The sequence below is a fragment of the Haemorhous mexicanus genome, chromosome Z (genome assembly GCF_027477595.1).
Source record: "Haemorhous mexicanus isolate bHaeMex1 chromosome Z, bHaeMex1.pri, whole genome shotgun sequence".
Lineage (NCBI taxonomy): Eukaryota > Metazoa > Chordata > Aves > Passeriformes > Fringillidae > Haemorhous > Haemorhous mexicanus.
In genome coordinates this window covers 11,392,964-11,412,700 of record NC_082381.1, presented here as the reverse complement: position 1 = coordinate 11,412,700, position 19,737 = coordinate 11,392,964, and the positions used below count along the sequence as shown (strand labels likewise).

Below are 19,737 nucleotides of genomic sequence, written 5' to 3'. Positions count from 1 at the left end.
GGTGTTCAGCGTAAGATCCCAGCATCATTTTTAACTAGCTGGACATAATTTTTGGGACAAAACGCCTGGATTAACAGGAGCTCTGCAGCTGCCTGCGTCATCAGTCCCGGCAATGCCTGGCTCAGGTAACAGGTGCTGCTGAGAAACAGGAATTTTGCATATTTATACATATACATATCTATGTGTGTATTTATATCTGCATGTTGGGGAGCTTTTTCACAAAAAGGTTAACCTGTGTACAGGAGTAAAAGAGCAGTTTGGAGTTGTCTTTCCAAGAGGGTTGGCAGCTGGATGTTTTGTGGGAATATTTAGTGATGACAACTGGAATTTTATCCCTTTGACTCTAAACTCCCCCCAGGCTTTCCTAAGGTGTTTTGTTATGAAACCTGATTTCCTTGAAGTCAGTGCAGTGGCAGCCGTACTTTACAGTGAAAATGTAAGAATATTTTTAAATCCCTTGCTTTAGCTGGGAAAGTAGTTAGTTCTGCTGTATATGGCATGCAGAGAGATAAAGGTCTTAGATGGGATTGATGAGGAGAAAAAAGGAAATTTAGTGCCTTCTTAGTTTACTGTCTTTCTTGTATAGCTGCATCAAATTATGGCAATATTCTTCTGGAAGTGCTCTGTAGTTGTGAAAGACAAAGATCACAACAAAGCAATTACTCTTTAATAGCAAAACCAGATTAAGTGTGCAGGGAAAGATGGTTTGGGCCTGTATTTTGAACATTGCACCTTAAACACAACCTTGAAAACTGCTAGTTTTCAACATTTTTGTGTAGTGCCTTGCTGCTCTTAAATCTCTTAAACCAAAATAAGGGGAGTTCTTATATAATCACTGCTTTTTGTGAAGCCTCCACTATTGGTTTGGAAGTTGCTCGCATTGTGTGGTTTCACAGCGTTCTGTGGAGAAGAGGAGGAGGAGGAGGAAGCAGCCCGGATTGTTCCCCACCTTTCCCAAGCAGGCAGCGCGGTTTGAAATCCTCTCTGCCCTGGGGGTGCATGGCGTGGCTCGGCGCGGTGTCACCGCCGTGTCACCGTGTCACCGCAGCGCCTCGGGGGCCACAGCCCCGCTCCCCACCAGCCCCGGGTGCTTCCTGTGCCGGGAGCCACCAAGGCCACCGAAAAGGCTTGTTTTTAACCCAGGATTTAACATCAGGCACTCGGGTCGGGCTGACCGCGCTCTGCTGAAAAGAACATCGGGGTGGCTGGGAAATGTCATGGATTCAGGCTTCAAAGATGACACAAGTGCATCTCTGCTCCACAAGTGGAGCCGCAGCAAGCTTCCGGCAGGTGGAGAGAGCCTCTCTCGCACCGTGCTCTGGACAAATTTAGCTGTATTGGATTAAATTGAAGTAACTGTTCCCATTTTCTTGTACAGAGGCAGCCTGAGAAACACTTCTGAGCGAGTACCTTTTGCAATGACTCATCATTTCCTGAGTGGTGAATAAAAGCATGTGCTTATTTCCATGTTCTCTCTGAGGGGGAAAAATAACTTTTATTTATTCAGCATAACAACAGCAAGAGAACAAAGCTTTTTCCTTTGAAGGTCACTTGTAACAGTAACACAAACAATAATATTAACATTTCACACTACTTTGCATCACAATTAATCACAAAATACTGGTAACACTACCAAAAAACTTCCCTTTTCAAGACACTTGCCACTTCCCTCCAACGTCTGAGCATTTAATAGAAAAATTATGGTTTAATTTAAGGGAGCCAGAGTCCCAGATACGTAATTAATTTTAAAACCAAAACAGCGTAAATTGGGCTTCATACCCTCAGTAAAGATACCAGTTGGAACACCTGGTGATAGTCAATGTCTTCTAAGAAAGAATTTTTGATTTTTAAAGGTCTATTTTCCCCTTCAGATATTTAACTTCACTAAGTTAAGTGAGAGATGAACAGATGAGAAGTTGCCATTTCCTTTTGTATTATCATAAAAACATTTGGAAAGTGTATTCTATGTAGGGACTAATTTGTACTCAGTTAATACTGACATATGTTGTTCCACATAATTTCATAAAAATATGTCCACATAATCCTTTTTTGTACCTGGTGTACACAGGGCCTGATCCAGGAAAATCTCCTGAAGGAAAAGGCAGAACCTGAATGGAAACAAATACTCCCAAAAAGTTATTTACAGAGAGTATATGTTTATAATCCCCTTTAAATGGTTTAATGCTTAGAATCCCCATTAAATTGTTTTATGGTGATGATCCCCATTAAATATTTGTATGTTTGTGATCCCCTTCAAATTGTTTTATGTCTCCGATCCTCTTTGAACTGGTTTATGTTTACGATCCCCGTAGCACTGTTTTATGTTAAGATCCCCGTTAAATTGTCTCCTACTAAGTGCAAAGCTAAATAACATTACAGGCTGTTCTTAGGCAATGTCAGATTTGGTGAACTTTGACTGAAGCTGCAACATACCCACTGAGTATTTCCAGGAAATAAATACCTAATTTCAGTATACTGAAATTCACATTACACAGACACCATTTCAATACAACTAATTTCTGCAAATTACAACAACAGAACACATTCACTTTTTCTCAAAATTTAGAAGACGAGATCTAAATGCAATACCAGAAATCCAGCATCTATAGGATGCACACAAAGACAAGGGAGACACTTGGAATCACAAGACACTAAAGGAAATAAAGATTTTTAGAGATACTTAAAAATACACAGCAGCTCGGAGGCTGCAGAGGACTGCTTTCCACTTGTGGGAAATTCAGCCCTCTGTTTCAAACTAGGCAAAATGTGGGTTTCCATCTCCCGGGTGAGTTTCATAATTAGACTCACAGGATCACAGAGAGTTTTGGGTTGGAAACCACCTGAAATAAAAGCCCATCTCATTCCAAGGCCCCTGCCAGGGCAGGGACACCTTCCACTAGACCAGGTGGCTCCAAGCCACTGGAACATTCCCAGGGATGGGGCAGCCACAGCTTCTCTGGGGAAACTGTGCCAGGGCCTCACCTTCCCTGAAGCTGTTGGGTTATCTTTTCTGGGTCTGTCTGAGCAGAGGACAGCGCTCCCTGCTCCCAAATGTGCGTGTGTGTGTGTGTGTGCAGTGCCCCTGCTCCCGCAGACACTCCGGCTGTGTCCCGGTGTCCGTGCCCCGGTGAGGAGCGCTCTCACTGGGGCAGATTGCCCCCGCCTGCCGGGCAGGTCTCCTTTTGGGAGCTCCAGAACTGCAGGAGGCTACAGAGCCTGTTCCAGGCGCAGGCTCTGCCCCCCGCACCCTCGCTTTTCCCAAATAAAAGCTCTTTTTCTCGCTTTTTTCAATTAAAAAGTCCCTCTGGAGCGGGTTCCAGAGGTTGCAGCTGCAGCAGCCCGCGGTGCGCGGTGCCGGGGACAGCCTGAGAGGGGCTGGCTTGTGGCACACCCCGGGCAGGTCGGTCACTCGCCCTGCTGGCTCCCGGCAGCGCTGCAGAGCTCCGGGGCTGCCACCGCCGGCTCCCGGGGCCAGCCGGGCTCCGGGGCGCGCTGGCAGCACAGCCCTGCGACAGCGGTGTCACCAGCTGGGACGTGTGTGCGAGGCCGCTGCGGCCAGGACACACTGCCGAGTGCGCCTGCTGCCACCCGCCCCGCGCACGCCGCTGTCTCTGGGGTTTCTGCGTATGTACAACCTGGACACGGGCAGTCCGCTGTCCAGCACCACAGTCAGACGCTCCGGGGTCCCAAACGCCACGGGCACCGCCCTCTCTGGGTGCTGCCAGGGTGTGTGTTTGGGGAAAGCTTGGAGGGGTAGTATTTACAACCTACAGTGAGAACTGCAATGCTTAAGGACCGTTGTGGGTTGTCTGTCACAGGCAAGTTGAAAACCTTACAAAATCAGCAAAACAAACACTTCTTAGTTTGCAGAAGACAGCCTCATTAGATGTCTTTTCATTTAGTTTCTGAGCTGTACCACTCATCCTGAGGCAGACACTACTTTACATCACAGACCTGCTCTATTTTGTGATACATACCATTACAGTCAAGAACTGCACTGAATATTTACATATCATAAAGATCCCCTTTGCTCTCCTGTTAAAGATTCAGTGACTGCTGAACCTGCTCAGACTGTGATCTGCTCATACGGCCTCCTCCGCAGCAGGTTCGTCTCTTTGGTCCCCTTAGGGAAGGCAGATCCTGGGGGTACTAAGTGAGTTTGTCCGTAAGAAATCATTCCAGAGACTGTGTTTATGACAGTGAGCTCTGGAACTGGGGGCCGGGGGCTCACATTCAGTGGAGGCAGAAAACCTGGCCTTGTCTGATCCAACACTAAGGCTCCTGAGCCCTCTTCCTCTAGAGGAGCCTGATTTCTGCCTCTTGGAGAAACAGGAGACATCTCCAGACCTCTTCTTGGACTTGGTAGCAAAGTCTGGTATGTGGGAAGAATCTCTTTAGTTCCTTTTGATGACTTACTACCTTTGGTATCAGCAGCAGGAATTAGACTGTTAGTTAACTGAGAACCGGAGATGTTGTAATTTGCTTCTCCACTTCCTTTCTTGATAATATTGCCAAGGTTTGAAAGCAAGCTGATTTGTCCCAAACTGGCATCCATGCCCATGGGAATCTCACTGGGGTTATGTTTCTCTTCAACAAAAGGAGTCTGATAGTTTATTGCATCACGTAGTGCTTTCCTTGACATGGTTTGATCAGAGGTTCTCAGCACCTGAGCAGTGTCCTTCCTGTCTCTACTTTCATGACTGGTGGCGACACTCTTGCACAAGTCAAGGCCACCGACCTTACAGGAGAGCTCTTCCATGGGACTGATACTCTGGAGTTCTTGTGGAGAAGCACTTTTCCTCTGCTGGAACACTGCTGGGCAGCACTTCAGCCACGGATCACACTGCAGCACCTGTGTCAGCTTGAAGCGTGCTGGTGTGGAGCTGGATTTGGTCATCAGTGGCATTCTTTCAGATGAGTTGTCCCCCTGCTGCCCACCATACAGCTCTTTATAGCTGAATGGGTCTTCCGGACCCTCGTGTGGTTCTACCTCTGATGGGGAGGTGCAGTTGGCTGGGGAAGTGCATTCCTCGAGGTCTGGAGGAGGCACGTTCAGGTACTGCTTTGTCTTCTGCCTCCCCGAGGCAGACTTGTCCGTGGTGATGATGATGACCTCTTTCCCTCGCGCCTTGCAGGCCTTCAGCAGCAGCTCCAGCGTGTCTCTGTCGGCTGCGTTGATGGCGTACACCAGCGCAGAGCGGTTGGAGTGGTCCGGCAGGCTGGGGTCAGCGCCGCTCATCAGCAGCAGCGACACCACCTCGGGGCCTGCCTTCTCCAGGCAGGCGTGCATCAGGGCCGTCTTGCCCGACTTGTCCTGGATGTTGGGGTCAGCCTTGTTGTCCAGCAGGTACTTGACCATCCTGGCCTTGCTGGCGCTCTGCAGGTCGGCGTGCGGGGTCATGCAGGCCACCATGAGCGGGGTCTCGCCGCGGCTGTTGCTCTCGTTGACGTAGGCGCCGCCGTCGATCAGCAGCCGCGTCAGGCGCAGCCGCCGCTGGTACACGGCCTTGATCAGCGAGTAGCCCTCGGGCGGCACGTCCGCTGCCTCCATGGCCCTGCTCTGCCCTCCGCGCCTGCCCTGGCCTCACAGCCACGCTGGGCTGCCTTACAGAGCACACGGGTCCCCGGGAAGGAGAAGGAAATGGGGGAAAATAACAGAGCGTTTAATTGCTAATTGCTCCTGTAAACGCGCTCGAGTTTTGTTAAAAAACCATGAAGGGAAGAAAAGAAGAAAGCTTTTCCCACCCTTTAGATTTACAACAAATGTGTTGAAAACTTAAAAAAAACCCTTCAATATAAATATAGTGTTTATATAAGATTAAAGCATGACTGTCACCTTCTTACTTCCTGACTGTCCTTTACACAGTCCTCTGCCTGAGCAGTCAGTATCAGCTCTACAACAAAAGAAACATTTGACAACATCAAAGAGAATCAGGAAGTTTCACACAAAAAATTAAGATCTTAATTAACATTAAGCATAAATACCATACATAACAATATATATTTGTAAATAACAATATACACTCATATAAGAATGTATACCTGCAGACACGCAACTAAAACTTCTTTGTCTTGTATGTGCTTGTTTACCTGTGTGCAGGGAAAACCTTTAGAGAAAAAAAAATCTTTAATCACTGGCAGACCAATATTATTCCATTACAAGATCAGATATGCATTAAAGGATTACAATCATTTATTTAAAATGTCTTCATAGAGAAATAAAAATGTTTAACTGGTTTATCTGTAAAGGCAATTAATTATTCATTTTTATTAATCACTGAAAACACTAGTAATGTTCTGGTGATTAACTGAAAAGCAGTAATTTCATTCTGTTTTACTGTGAATACCAAAATCAAAGGATGATCTCAATATACTTTGTTTCAAAAGTCTAATAAGCAAAAAAAAAGAGAGTCACATTTACTCCCTGGAAATTTGGGGAGGAAATCTGACTTTGACAGGTGGCTTGTTTTTTTCACCCCTCTGTCTTGATAAAACATTTTTAAAAGGTATTTGCATCAAAATTACTTTAGGAATTCACTCCATCATAATAAAAGTACAGGACTCAGTACTGTCTATTTCAGCTTTAACTGAAGTGAAAATCATTATTATGATTTTTATGTGTACTTTTGACAAGTAATATAATATAATCACAATTATTGTAAAGTCTTTCATAAATGTATACAATCAATTTATGCATTTAGGTTTCCAGAAGGAAACTGCAGAGAAACACCTGGTAGATAACACACGTGTTGGAATTGTGGTTGTGCTCTCCCCCAGTTTTGACCTACCTGGAAGTTGTTGGTGATTTAACATTTCTTTCCTATTTATCTAAAGCTCCTCTGATTCTTAACAGCTCACTTTACTTAAGTGACGACATATTGCTTTATTACATAAGCCTTTCCATCTGTAGAAATCCCTTTTACGGCCAAAAGAACATTAAATATTAAACAGGCATGGAGAGAGAATAATGCTACCTGAAGTGGTGCAGCAGGTCAGGGCTGAAGGTGAGGCTGCTTCTGTGGCATCTCCTCTAACCCCTCCTGTTGCTGAAATTCGATGTTTCCACCGACTTCAGCAGGACTGCTGGTCTGGGGGGGAAGGCTGAGCTAAGACAACAGCTGCAGTTGGAAAGTTAGGAGTAAATGGGGTTGGCAGGTACGAGCTTGCCTGGAGAAAGCCTGAGATGTTTCTGTGCAGAGAAAAGTGAAGAGAAGATTCATTAAACGGGGAAGAGAAACACACCAATTCTTCAGATTCACATACTCTACCATCAAAAGAAAGTGTTACAGGTTCACAACTGGAACAACATAATGCAGAACACACTCCCAAGTGCTGGATGACAGCCACAGCTTCATCTGTTAATCGTATCACACCTGGACTGGCTACAACCTGCTCCAAAAACCTCACAGCTGGCTTTTTTGAAGTGAAAGACCACCGGCCAAGCAGATTCCCTCAAACAGTAATTTATTGGATAATTCATCGCAGATTGGTGCTGAGCAGATTGGGACTATACAGCATTCCTAAATTTAATTAACTGCCATGTCAGAGGCACTCCATGAGTTCCTAAGCTATCGAGACTGACACAGATGCCGCTCACCTGTGGAGGTAAACTTTGAAAGCAGCTTCAAGCTTTAAAGCAGTTTGAGGAATGAGGAACTTACAGAACTCAGTGTGTGACACTGAATCATGAGCTGGTCTGTCAAATCACCCATAAATTCCTCTTATTCTTGTGCAAATAATATTCCTGCATCGTGCTGTTTAGAAAGGGCTTAGCTTTGTTTTCAAATAGCAATATTGTCCTGGAAAGTACTCTGAGACAAAATAGCACCAGGCACCTCATAGCATGAAAACCTGGTTCTGAATCTAATAGTCTAATCACAGCACTGAGGAGGAAAGAGCCCATCGACGTTATAACAAATAAACAAATGAAGGCAACAGTGTCATGAAAGCGTGATATGAATGAAGGAGTCCTTGCAAAGTATTCCTCACCTGTTTAATGTGAGAGCCAGATTTCCTGCCCTCCGAGCCTCAGCACCCTCACTGTTAAACAAGCTCTCACAGTTGTGTTTAGAGAGTCTAGAATCATTCCAGTGAAACTGTCATTGATTCTCATCTCGGAAAAAAGCTTTCACACTCGAAGAGCATGAGCACTTCGGTTTTTTTATGATTCTTCATATACACATTAAACCTGGCAAATTCAGTCAAGGTACTAAAAACTTGTTTTGCTACTTTAAATTTACCAAGTACGAGTTACTTTTGACTTACAAAAATTCCCACTCCAACGCTGCCAAAACCGCTCCGCCACCACCACCCCAAAGTTCCCACCGCAACTCGCAACGCGACGGCTCTGAGGGGCTCCCGGAGCGGTGCCGGGAAAGAGCAGGGACCGCAAACTTCTCGGCAGCGAGAAGCACACACAGCAGCAACGCGCAGACACCACGAGCACGAGATGAAGGCTGCGAGAATTAGTTTAAATACTTTACCGCGCTGTCGGCGGCGAGGCGGCAGCGCCGTTCCCTGCGCGCTCGGCTCCGCTGCGGGCGGACGGGACGGAGCCGCCGCTCCTGGCGCTCCCGGCGGCGCCAGCGACACCGGGACACTCGGCAGCGCCGGGACACCGAGCGCCGCCCCCGGCACCGCCCTCGGCCTCGGCGGGGCTGCGCTGCCCCTCCACAGCCGCTGCCCCGCGCAGCCCCCACCCCCGGGCCCACCCCCGCGGGCCCGCCCTGCGGCCCACGGCGGCTCGCCCGGGCCCACAGCCGGACCCACAGCCCCTCACCCCCGGCTGTGCCCCCTCACACCCTCAGCGCCCCACGGCTGCCTCCACCTGCTGCCCCTCGGCCCCCCCACATCCGCACCCGGACACCCCTCACAACCCACATCCCCTCACACCCTTCACCTTCCTCGTCCCCCACACACCCCTCAGACCTGTCAGACCCCACACACCCCTCAGACCCCTCAGACCTGTCAGACCCCACACACCCCACACACCCCTCAGACCTGTCAGACCTCACACACCCCTCAGACCCCTCAGACCCCACACACCCCACACACCCCTCAGACCTGTCAGACCTCACACACCCCTCAGACCCCACACACCCCTCAGACCCCTCAGACCTGTCAGACCCCACACACCCTGCACATCCCTCAGACCCCTCAGACCCCACACTCCCCTCAGACCCCTCAGACCTGTCAGACCCCACACACCCCGCACACCCCTCAGACCCCTCAGACCCCACACACCCCTCAGACCCCTCAGACCTGTCAGACCCCACACACCCCTCAGACCTGTCAGACCCCACACACCCCTCAGACCCCTCAGACTCCACACTCTCCACACACCCCTCAGACCTGTCAGACCCCACACTCCCCTCAGACCCCTCAGACCTGTCAGACCCCACACTCCCCTCAGACCCCTCACACCTGTCAGACCCCACACACCCCTCAGACCTGTCAGACCCCACACTCCCCTCAGACCCCTCACACCTGTCAGACCCCACACACCCCGCACCACCCTGCTCTTGCCCACCCCTCACACCTGCACCCTCATTCTCTCACACCGTCCCGCAGCCCACAGCCGCACACATCCCGTCACCCCACACCTCCTGACCCCTGGCCCCGTCCCCTGTCACGCCCCCAGCCCGCAGCACCTCCGGGGATTGCCCTGGCGCGGGTGGCTGCTCCGGACAGAGGCAGCACCGAGGGCTCCCTGGCCGTGCTTTGTGATCTCCTGTCGGTGCAGCCAACGGAGGAACAACGCACCGAACACCCTCCTCTCCACCACACTGCTTCCAGCCACCCAGGCAGGATTTAACAGGGCTGAGAGGAAGCTGAGCCCAAGGAGAAGCTTCCCTCAGGTGTGACCAAGTTTGACTTTGCAGTAATTCCTGGTTAGTTTCACAGGCTAGAATCCTATGAAATTTCAAAGCAGAAAGACACTTCTTGGTTTCCATGCAAGCTTAGGACGCCTCCACAGCAACACAGTCTGGCTGAGGCTGGAGCGGATCTCTGGAAGCCATCCAGTCCAAGCCTCCTGATCACCCAGGAGCACCCTGCCACCATTTGTTTAGTGCCTCCAAGGACAGACACTCCACAGCCTCTCTGGGCAGCCTGTGCCGGTGCTCGACAGCCCTCACAGGTTTCCCGCGGTTCAGAGCCTTAACTCTCTGCCCCTTGGGTCTTTCCCTGTCACGCAGCACTGCTGGAAGGATGCAGCTCTGTGTGTGTGCATTCTCCTCTGGTGTTCAGCAGTGAGACCCCTTCTGGGCATTGTTTCTTCCAGGCTATCCAGGAGCAGCTGCCTGAGCCTCTTTGCTTCTGACGGAGAGCCTGTGGGCATCTTCTGGGACACAGAACAAGGATGTTCTCTACAGAAATCCAGGCGGGCGCTGCCCACGCCTTCCTTGGCTCATGGCAGGAGGTCTGCAGGTCGCCCAAGCACGGCTGCCCTGGAGCAGCAAGCCTGACCCTTGCCATCCCTTCGCTGTGCTGTGCTCTCTGCAGTTGCTGTGTGCCTCTGGTGGTGCTCACGGCGTGTTCTCTCATGCATCCAAGAGCCACAGGCCCTCCTGATGGTCCTCAGAGGCTCCAGGGGGGTTTTCTTGGAGTGCACCTGGCAGGGCGTCCTCGCTGCTCGCAGGGGGCTGTGTGAGACCCTGCAGGCAGCCCTGACGGCCGCCTCGCCGAGGGTGTGCAGGGCATGAGAGGGTGAGCTGGCAGCCGAGCGAGCCACCGCGGCCGGACAGCGAGCAGCTGGCCACGGCACAGCACCCAGCTGCACAGCACTGAGCTCGGCATTGCAGACAGAGAAGGTTCCAGGAGCAGTGTGAAGGGGATTTGTGCCTTGCTATTTTTTAAAAGTGCACGTCAGGATCAATGAGAAGCCACCATGACTAAGAGCTGGATAAATGGTATGAATAAGCCACTAAGACAAACATTCCAAGGGCAGGTTCCTCAGTTACTCTTTAACCTTTTTCAAAAACTAAGTTGGGAGAATGTCCACAGATGTTTTGGGGCTTTTTCTGCCCATGGTAAGATTCTAATTATTGTTGTTTGCTTTTCTCCCCTACCTCATCCACATTCTTAATACTCACTCTTTGCCATGCAGCCTCAGAAAAGCTTGTGTACTGAGCACCACTCTTGAGGAGTTTACTGCTCTTCACAGTCCTGTTGTTGGGTTAATTCTGTGAGATGGAGAGGCACTGTACACTTGTGTATATACCAGCACTCCTGCTGCTGAAACAGTACCACTTCTGTAGTTCTTGCAGCTCTAAATGTCCCCTTTCTTATTCCTCCTTCCATCCTTGCCCGCATTCTGCTGTTGAGCTTGATAGCCAACATGAATCATTGACCAAAAAAAACCCCAAAAAAACCTGTGTATCAAACCAGCTCTTGGAAGAACACTTTTATGAAGATAATTAGATTTTTTTCTTATAAACATCACCATGGATACTCTTGGTTGGATAGAAAAACAACTACTGGTATCAAGAAGTTCCTGCTAAAAGTGAAGGAGAGTGGAAAGCCAGAGCAGGCAACACATCTCAGAAGCACAAATTTTATTATAAAACACAGATGTTTGCATATGCACATGGCATATTTGTTTATCACACTTCTTGATAGCCCTCTCCTGTATTTCACTGACAGCTGAGCTGCCTGGATATGTACAGGAGAAAGTTCCATGGTTGCAGAATTCTAACAATAATTTTAATTAACTAAAAATGTTTGTCACAAATGGATGTTTTAGGTTGCTCAAAGAATCACTGGAAAAGGTATTGCCAAATCAGGTTTAACAAAAAAGTGAAAGTGCAACAAAGTGACATGCTTCACTCTACTACTTACAGTTCAAGCACAGAGCTCAAAATCTAGACTCAATCAATCTAAAATTAAAACCAAACTAAAGTGATATATATGGAGGCTGAGGACAGGAGAAAGAGTAAGAATGGGAAAGGGTGAGGATGCAAAGGAATAAGGGAGACCCTGCCACTGAGTTACAGGGTTAAGAGTGGACCTCCCTGCAAAACATAGCCTCAGAACTAACCAAAGCTTTAGGCCTAAAGATTTTAACAGCACTTTAACATAGTGGCACTGAATTAATAGCCTAATTCAAAGATTTTAACAAAGGACTCTGTAGAATTTACTAGAAGCATGACAGTTATTCACAGGCCTGACTTATGGATCTAGTGCATTTAGGAATCAGAGAGCAACATTGCTACTCCTTTTAGTGTAGCACATTCACAGTCACACACCCATGGAGCCAAAGCCTGCTCAGGTGTGCACACTCCCTGTACAGGTTCATCCCTGTGGGAAATGCCCCCCAGCTCAGGGAAGGACTCAGGACCAATGTTCGTAGGCTCACAGTGTTAGTCATAGCAACGTCCCATCCAGATTGCAATTCTGCTTGGCAACTTTTTCTGAATGTTCAACAAGGAAAATGTTCATCCACTTGGACTTGCCATCAGCCAGCACCAGATCCTGGGGGCAGACAGTCTCTGGTAGCTGAGGAGGAGCTCAGCCCTCGAGGTGAGCTGCTGCTCGTCAAGGCCACGACCTAATGAGCATTTCTGAGATCACAGCATGGCCCCAGGTGGGTGATTCTCTATAAACTGTGAGCAAATATGGGCAGTCAGGCAGGAAAATGACATATTTAGTTTTCTGGATACCAGTTGTCAGCGAGTTGCAGGAAGCCCAGCACCAGACTGCAGCCTGGAGCCCAGGAGCCCTGCTTTGGGAAGGCAGTCTCAGAGCTGAAGGCCCTGGCTTGGCACCTGGCACTCCAGGGACACCTGTGGGGCCCAAGTGTCATCAGCCACAGGCGGGCCTTGCCTGTGTCCTTGGGGATCCTGGTCAGGTAGGTCAACTGCGCTACTTTGTTCACAGGAAGATAAAAGAAAGGAAACGAATGGAAATAGTGAAATTCGATCTGACATCCTCACCCCCTGCCCTAGTTTTGGATTTTGCTTCCCATGAGAAATTGTAAACACTCTGTCGTGTCTGTTTGTTACTGGCCAGCCTCAGCCTACACAAGCAAGAACTCATTCAAGGGAAGGAGCCACGATTGCTTATGTATGTAATTACTTATGTATTATTTCATTGCCCTTGAAATTGTTGAACATGATATAATGTAACATAAGTCATTCTAGTAAATTAGTTACTTTATAATGTATTAGTGCATAGAATTATTTTCAAAATGGTGAATGAATGGAAAAATATAGAAGCCTAATTACCTTGGTTTAATTGGGATGACTGAAAAAAACCCCAAACCCTGAAACCATTTTTATGATAAACTAATTTGGTATATAATTAAAATAAACACATTAAATACTTAAATACATTCTAAACCATTGGGTACAGAGGCAGATGTTTACTGTAGTAGAACTGTTTGCTGAGAGGAATGCGCTCATGAGGTAAACAACAGTGTTCTTAAAAATATATCTAAAATGTAACAGGCACAGCTGCTTGCTTGTTCAAATTCTTCAAAGGGGATTATGGTAGTGATGTAGAGACATCATTTGAGAGGTCTAAGAGAGAAGTGGAGTGCTATGTTTTGTGCTTCAAAAATAATGATCAAAACCAAACAGAAGGAATTAGGAGTCCATGAAGTGTCTCACAAAAACCCCATGCGTGCAGTGTAAAATCTGGAGAGGAGCCTTGTTATGTTATTGGTTTGTTTCCCAGGCAATTTGGAGGCACAGGCGGCACTGCACTGTCCCTGCTCCGTGGGCCCGCCAGGCTCTGGTGTGACCCTCTGCCTCCAGGCAGATCATGCCAGTGCCCAGGTATCTCCTGGTTTCCATCAAGCATGCTTTGATTAGCTATTTAGGATGTGGAGTTTTCTGCCTGGATAAATAATCTCTCTGGAGTGTTTGGTGGTTTATTGCCAAGTACTTCGATTAAAAAACTGAGTGTGTGTGGGAACTGCACTTGTGACACTTGCAGGAATAATTGTGGCTGGTGACGGAAGCAGGGCTCCCTCTAACAGCTTTAGAGAATATATTGCAATAAATGTCTTGTTCCACAGCACCAGCCTTTGCAAGGCTGCACAATTCAAGTGCCACCTTCCCGGCTGCTATAAATCAGCAGGCTTGGGGGATAACTATCTTTTGCCAGCTCCCACAGTCTGTGAACATCCTTAGAGCAGAATCTTTCTCATACATATGTTTATAAATTGTTTAGATTGCAGCAGAACGTTGGCTGTGCTTTTATGTCTGGAGCAGTTTCTAAAAGAATCTGAATTACATGCTACAAAAAAAATATAGTGAACTGTGCAGAAAGAAGGTGAAACTGGTCTGCAACAAAAGGAGAAGAATTTACATGATTCCATTGGAAAGATAACCATAATTTCATGAGAGCCACTGAGAGTCAACACTAAAGAAATCAATTTTGACTGGCTGAAATAGCAATATGCACAAAAATACTCAGTGAGTAAAGAACTCCAGTCAATTGGGTTGCCTTCTACCATGATAAACAACTGAACAGGCATGAAAAAAAAAGGTTTTAAAATTAATTAGAAAACAATGAATCTTTCTAAACTTAGATATATTACATTAATGAGGTTTTCCACCTAGGACTGCTGATGGGACCAGATCTAAATTTTAATCCTTTTGAGCAAAACCTAACAAGAGGAGGTATAGTGATTAAAAGTGCTCTTGTGAAAATGAAGCTCTTTTTCCAGCTGTTTTCGCAAGAAATCATTTCCAGGAGCTTGTTTTGGACATGTTCAATGAGCTACTGATACAGAACTAAAAAGACTAAACACTTCTAAAGTGCTCCTTAGTACAACTGAACAAGCTTTAGTGCAATTCAGTGGCCCAATCCGTTTTAAGTTATTGAGGTGAAGCAGGCATCTCCAGTGAAGGGCTGGTAATCCATCCACGGGACAGCTGTCCGAAACCAATGTGAGTGCTCCCAGCAGGGTTTTGTGTGGAAAACTGCATTTGGAGGAAGCATGAACATCAAAGTGTTCTGTTTTCGTGCATGTGCCCATCTCAATTAAATCAATTCCATAATTCATAAATTATTTTATGGCTTTGAATAATGGCTTGCTTACTGAAGAAGACTCTGCTTGGTGTTAGGAACTTATTAAACTGAACTGCTCAAGGAAGGAAAAGAGATTGATTTAGGGCTTCATAGGTAATGGTGTATCATTCATTTATGGCCCTCTCAGGTTCTGTTTATTCTCAGTTTGCATTTACTTTTCCTTTTTTTTTTTTCCACATCAGACATCACTTGACAAAATATTTTTTTTCATGCCTACAGCTTTGTTTACTTAGGCAAATATATGGCCCAATTTCAAGGAAAACACTTCACCACCACTTAATCAGTAATAAGCACATACTTAAAAAACATCTATTTGAAATAGTTAGTTCTCTTGATCAGCCCAATTCTCTGAATTTCTGTAAATTTTCAATCCAATGGGACAACTGAAGAGATAAGGAACAGAACGGCGAGGACTACAGCTCAAGGACTGAAGATGACATACACATTCTGTAGCTAAACCATCAAATAATAAAAAAAGCAAAACAAGATGAGAAAAGATAATCTACTTTAACCCACACATTTTAATTGGAAATGAACAGACAACTTTTGCAATGTAAGCCATTGTCCAAGTCACTCGGAAAAAAGTCCTGAAAATGTAATCAGAATAGACCTCTGGTTAAGAGCTCATCTATTCTTTTTCCAACCATGTCAATTAATCTAACAAAAGCCTTCTTGTATGAATTTTGCTTTGATGTTACATCTCCGAAAGGAGACACAACGATTGCAGAGGGTAGAATAAGCCAGGATCACGCCAGAGCCAGCTGAAAGCAAATGAAGGCAGGGAAAAGAGCAGGCTTCCCACAGGCAGTCCCAGAACCGAGGGAAGCAGAAGAGCACTGGGCTGGGCACAGCGACAGACCCTGGGCACGGGAGGCCCTGGGATGGGACTCTCGCTCCTGGGTGTAGAGCAGGCACCTCCGGAGAGCAGCTCCAGCGGAGGATTTCTTTGGAGCTGACAAAGGCAGTCACACCAACGCCCAAATCCTGAAAATCCCTCTCTAACGACATTCTTTGTCACAGCATCTTCAAGGTGCTAAACCCCGCAGCACTTTAAAGTGTTTTCTTAGTAATTACAGCTACAGGGCAAATTAACACGATAAACCACGTATCCTTCTAAGAAACATCAATTTCCCCTTCTCAGTTCTCTTTCTCCTCTTCCACTCTTGTTTCAGGACCTGGCTCTTCAGATTTTTCAGCCAGCCTTACCCTAACCTGGTTGGCTTTATTCCTACAGCCCTTCAGGGCAAGCAGAGACAGCTAATGCACACCTGAATAATAAGGGAGGCATCTCCTAGTTCTGTACTCATCAGGCTTTGTCACCTCATCTGTCACCTCCACTCACCTAATTTTCTATCCTGATTAAGGAACAATGCTTCCCTCCAAGTCAGCTTCTGCCTCTGCCTGCTCCCACCTTCTTCTGCTAGCATAACTTTTTAACCACTCAGGCTAAGTCCGGTTTTAGGTTTAAGTCCTCAGCAAATTAGCTGTTGTCTGATGAAGTCAACACAATTGTCGGTTCCCCATTAAGATGTCATGTCAAGTGCTACCAGTGCTCTCAGATAACCTGAATAAGATAATCATTGCCATTCTCCCCTTCCTGTTTTTCCCCTGCTCTTCTGTATAAATACTAATAGTATTTTATTCGCTAAATTAGCTAACTTATTTTTCAGAGTGTACCTTTCTTTTCCACGGATTGCTGTCCACGACAGAGATTTGTTGTTGGAATGTTCCCAGCTCTGACCTTGAATACACCGTGGCTCTAACACTACTGAAAACATCGGCTTTCTACAGCCAAATGGAAATCGCTGTCCACTGTCAGGTAAGAGATAATGAGTAATAGACAAGCAATAAAAACATTTATGTTTGTTTTTCATTTTTTATGGAAACCCTCTGGTTTTAGCTATCTTGTTAAATCTAGTATTATCTTTGAAAATTAAGATTTTAATATGTTTGGAACAGTTTGTTCCTGGTAAAGCATGAATGAGGAGGATTAAATTATACCTGTATAGACTTTTCTTGGTGATTGGTAATTACACTGTCACTCATGATGCTGTTCATTGCACTTAGCTGCATGGAACTAGGTAAAAACATGACATTTCCCCCCTGTACTGGACATAATGAGAATCTATGGCTTTTCAAGGAATTATTCATCAATGAGGTACAGGAGTAAACAAAACATGGGAAAGACGCTTTTGGAACACAGCTTTTTTTCTCTTCAGGCCACAGTAGGAGACTTATTTTTACCCTGGGCAAGTTACAGGGGCCAGGTAACCACCCTGACAATAACTGAGAGCAAACAGTCTGCATGTTCTTGCTGAGCACCCAGGCTCACACCCTTCTGCCCAGCCATCCTGACACAGTCTTTAACCTTGGTGCGGGTAAAGAGCGGTGCCTGGGCTGTCTGTCCATGGGGTGAACATGAATTTGCTTTGACTGCTTCGCTGCAGTCAAATGCATTCTCCTAATTCTGGACAGGGCTCTGTATATTGAAAAGCTGTGGTACAAAAGGTCCTGTCCCAACGCAGTGCTTCTACTGAAAACCCCACCAAACAAAAATGGATCTTTGTGGCAGAGAGCCACACTGAAGGAACAGCATTATGTTCTGAAAAGTTTCAAGCAGGAGACAGAAGTTTGCATTTCCACGAAACGTCAATTACCTTAATTTGTTGTTGTATCTGACAAAGGACATAGTTAAATCTGGAGAGGACTGAGTGAGTCCACAAAGAATCAAGAGTAATCACTTATGTTCTCAGCAGGCTTATTTTTGCACCCAAGTTAAAAGTTCTTTGAAACTGAAATGATGCTACAAAACATCCTGACCTCAGTGAACCCTATCTCTGCACTTAGGCACAAAGTTTCTAATGTATGTTGGCCTCAGCCAACATTGCATGAAGTCTTTTCTCCCACTTTTAATAAATGTCAGCTGTCCTAAACACAGTACTTTGCAAACTGTCAGAGCTTTCAACACTGACCTATAACAGGTATGTTTTAAACACTTTCAGGAGGTTATTCTCTTGCCAGGGTCACTGTGACTTGTATTTAAAAAAAAACAAATGACATCTCCCTGGTAGCAGTCTCTTTCCTCCCCTTCAACAATGTGCTGTCAATTTAAAACTCTGGAGACTTCCTGCAGCATTATGTAAGCATAAACTTGTTTTTATCGATTGATGTAACATCAGCACACACAGAACAAGAAGATCAATACAGGGAAGTGCTTACAGTTTCAAAGGAAACAGAGAAAACTGAGACAACTCAGAGCAGGTGCTGCAACAAATATGTTTTTTATCAGCTAGGTGTTGTAGTAAAGTGCCATGGGAAATTCAAGCGGTGCTCATAGCTGATGTTCTAAGGGGACATCAGTGTAAATTAAACCAGTTTATTTAATATTTTTTAGTATTTTTGTATTCAACTATATCTAATATTTAAACAGAATTACTCCACTATTGCTTATAATCCATATTTGTCACCTAGATTATTCAAAATCACACTGATAACCAAACTGCATCTTTACTGATAATGCTTGACAGGAACACAGAAACACAGACTTTTAAGAAATCAATGCATATTTTCTTCCACTTTGAAGGGGCTGCAGTCAAACTGACAGTGACTTCTTATGAGAGCAGCAAAGCTTTCACACAGCTGTGTGAAACCTAGGGAAATGTTAAAAACCCTGAACCTAGGGAAATACTGAAGCTTCTTTAACAGATTTTGCTGGGTTTGTGTGGCCAGGTGTGGGGAGCAGGGGGGCTGCAGGGGTGGTTTCTGTGAGAAGCTGCTGGAAACTTCTTCTCCCATGTCCTGTGGGGCCAATGCCACTGGCTCCAGGGCAGAGCCACTGCTGGCCAAGGCTGAGCCCACCAGTGGCACTGGCACCTTGGGACAACAGAAATAAGGAGGGGGGGGAAAAACAGCTGGGGCAAGAGGTGCTGTGAGGGGAGAGGAGCCCTGCAGGGCAGGTCAGGCAGGAGCAGCTCAGGCTCCCCTCAGCCCACAGGGAGCCCTGAGGAGCCCACAGTGCAGCAGCAGATACAGGAAAGAGGCTGTGATCCTGTGGGCAGCACCTGCTGCAGAGGCTCCTGGCAGCCCCACGGGGAGAGGAGCCCACCTGCAGCAGGCTGTGCAGCAGGACTGGTGATCCTGTGGGATGCACCCTGGAGTGACAGTATGAGGATAAAATGTTTCTAAAATCATGGAATATTCAGGGGAGTTAGAAAGGAAGGATAGGCCTGGTAGGCCCTGGGAAAATGTTAGGCTGCACCTGTATAATCATGTAATGACTATGATGATATGATTGTTGGGATGACTGTTTGTTAATTGGATATAATTACTGTTTAATCGTAACAAAAATAATGAGAAACGATGTTTGGGGGGTTTGATGGAAGTAACAAAATCCATGCTTGGATGAAATCAATGTCTAGAATAGAAGAATATAAGTTCAATAATTAATATGTAGTTATCTAACGATAAGGGTATAAAAATGTGTTCGTCCCGAACCCGTGTCAGAGTCAGATTTGGGTGTGTAGCCCTGACACCCAGAGCTCTTAATAAAAGCACCTACATATAATCATTCCATGACTATGTGCTCCTGACCACTAACAACAGGTCCTGGATCAGTGCACCCCTCAACTGCTGCATGACACTTCCTGATCCCCCTTCCCCTGCTGGCCTTGCTTACCTTTACCCCTAGATCAACACATTTTA

General features: G+C 46.4%; 1 protein-coding gene across 1 annotated transcript; it reads right to left on the bottom strand.

Moving 5' to 3' along the window:
* Positions 1-1,458: 1,458 nt before the first annotated feature.
* Positions 1,459-5,673, bottom strand: ANKRD34B (ankyrin repeat domain 34B). Its single transcript, XM_059873105.1, has one exon. It carries the CDS (start codon positions 5,549-5,551, stop codon positions 4,067-4,069), a length of 1,485 nt encoding a protein of 494 aa, XP_059729088.1. The 5' UTR covers positions 5,552-5,673; the 3' UTR covers positions 1,459-4,066.
* Between the last annotated feature and the right edge of the window lie 14,064 nt (positions 5,674-19,737).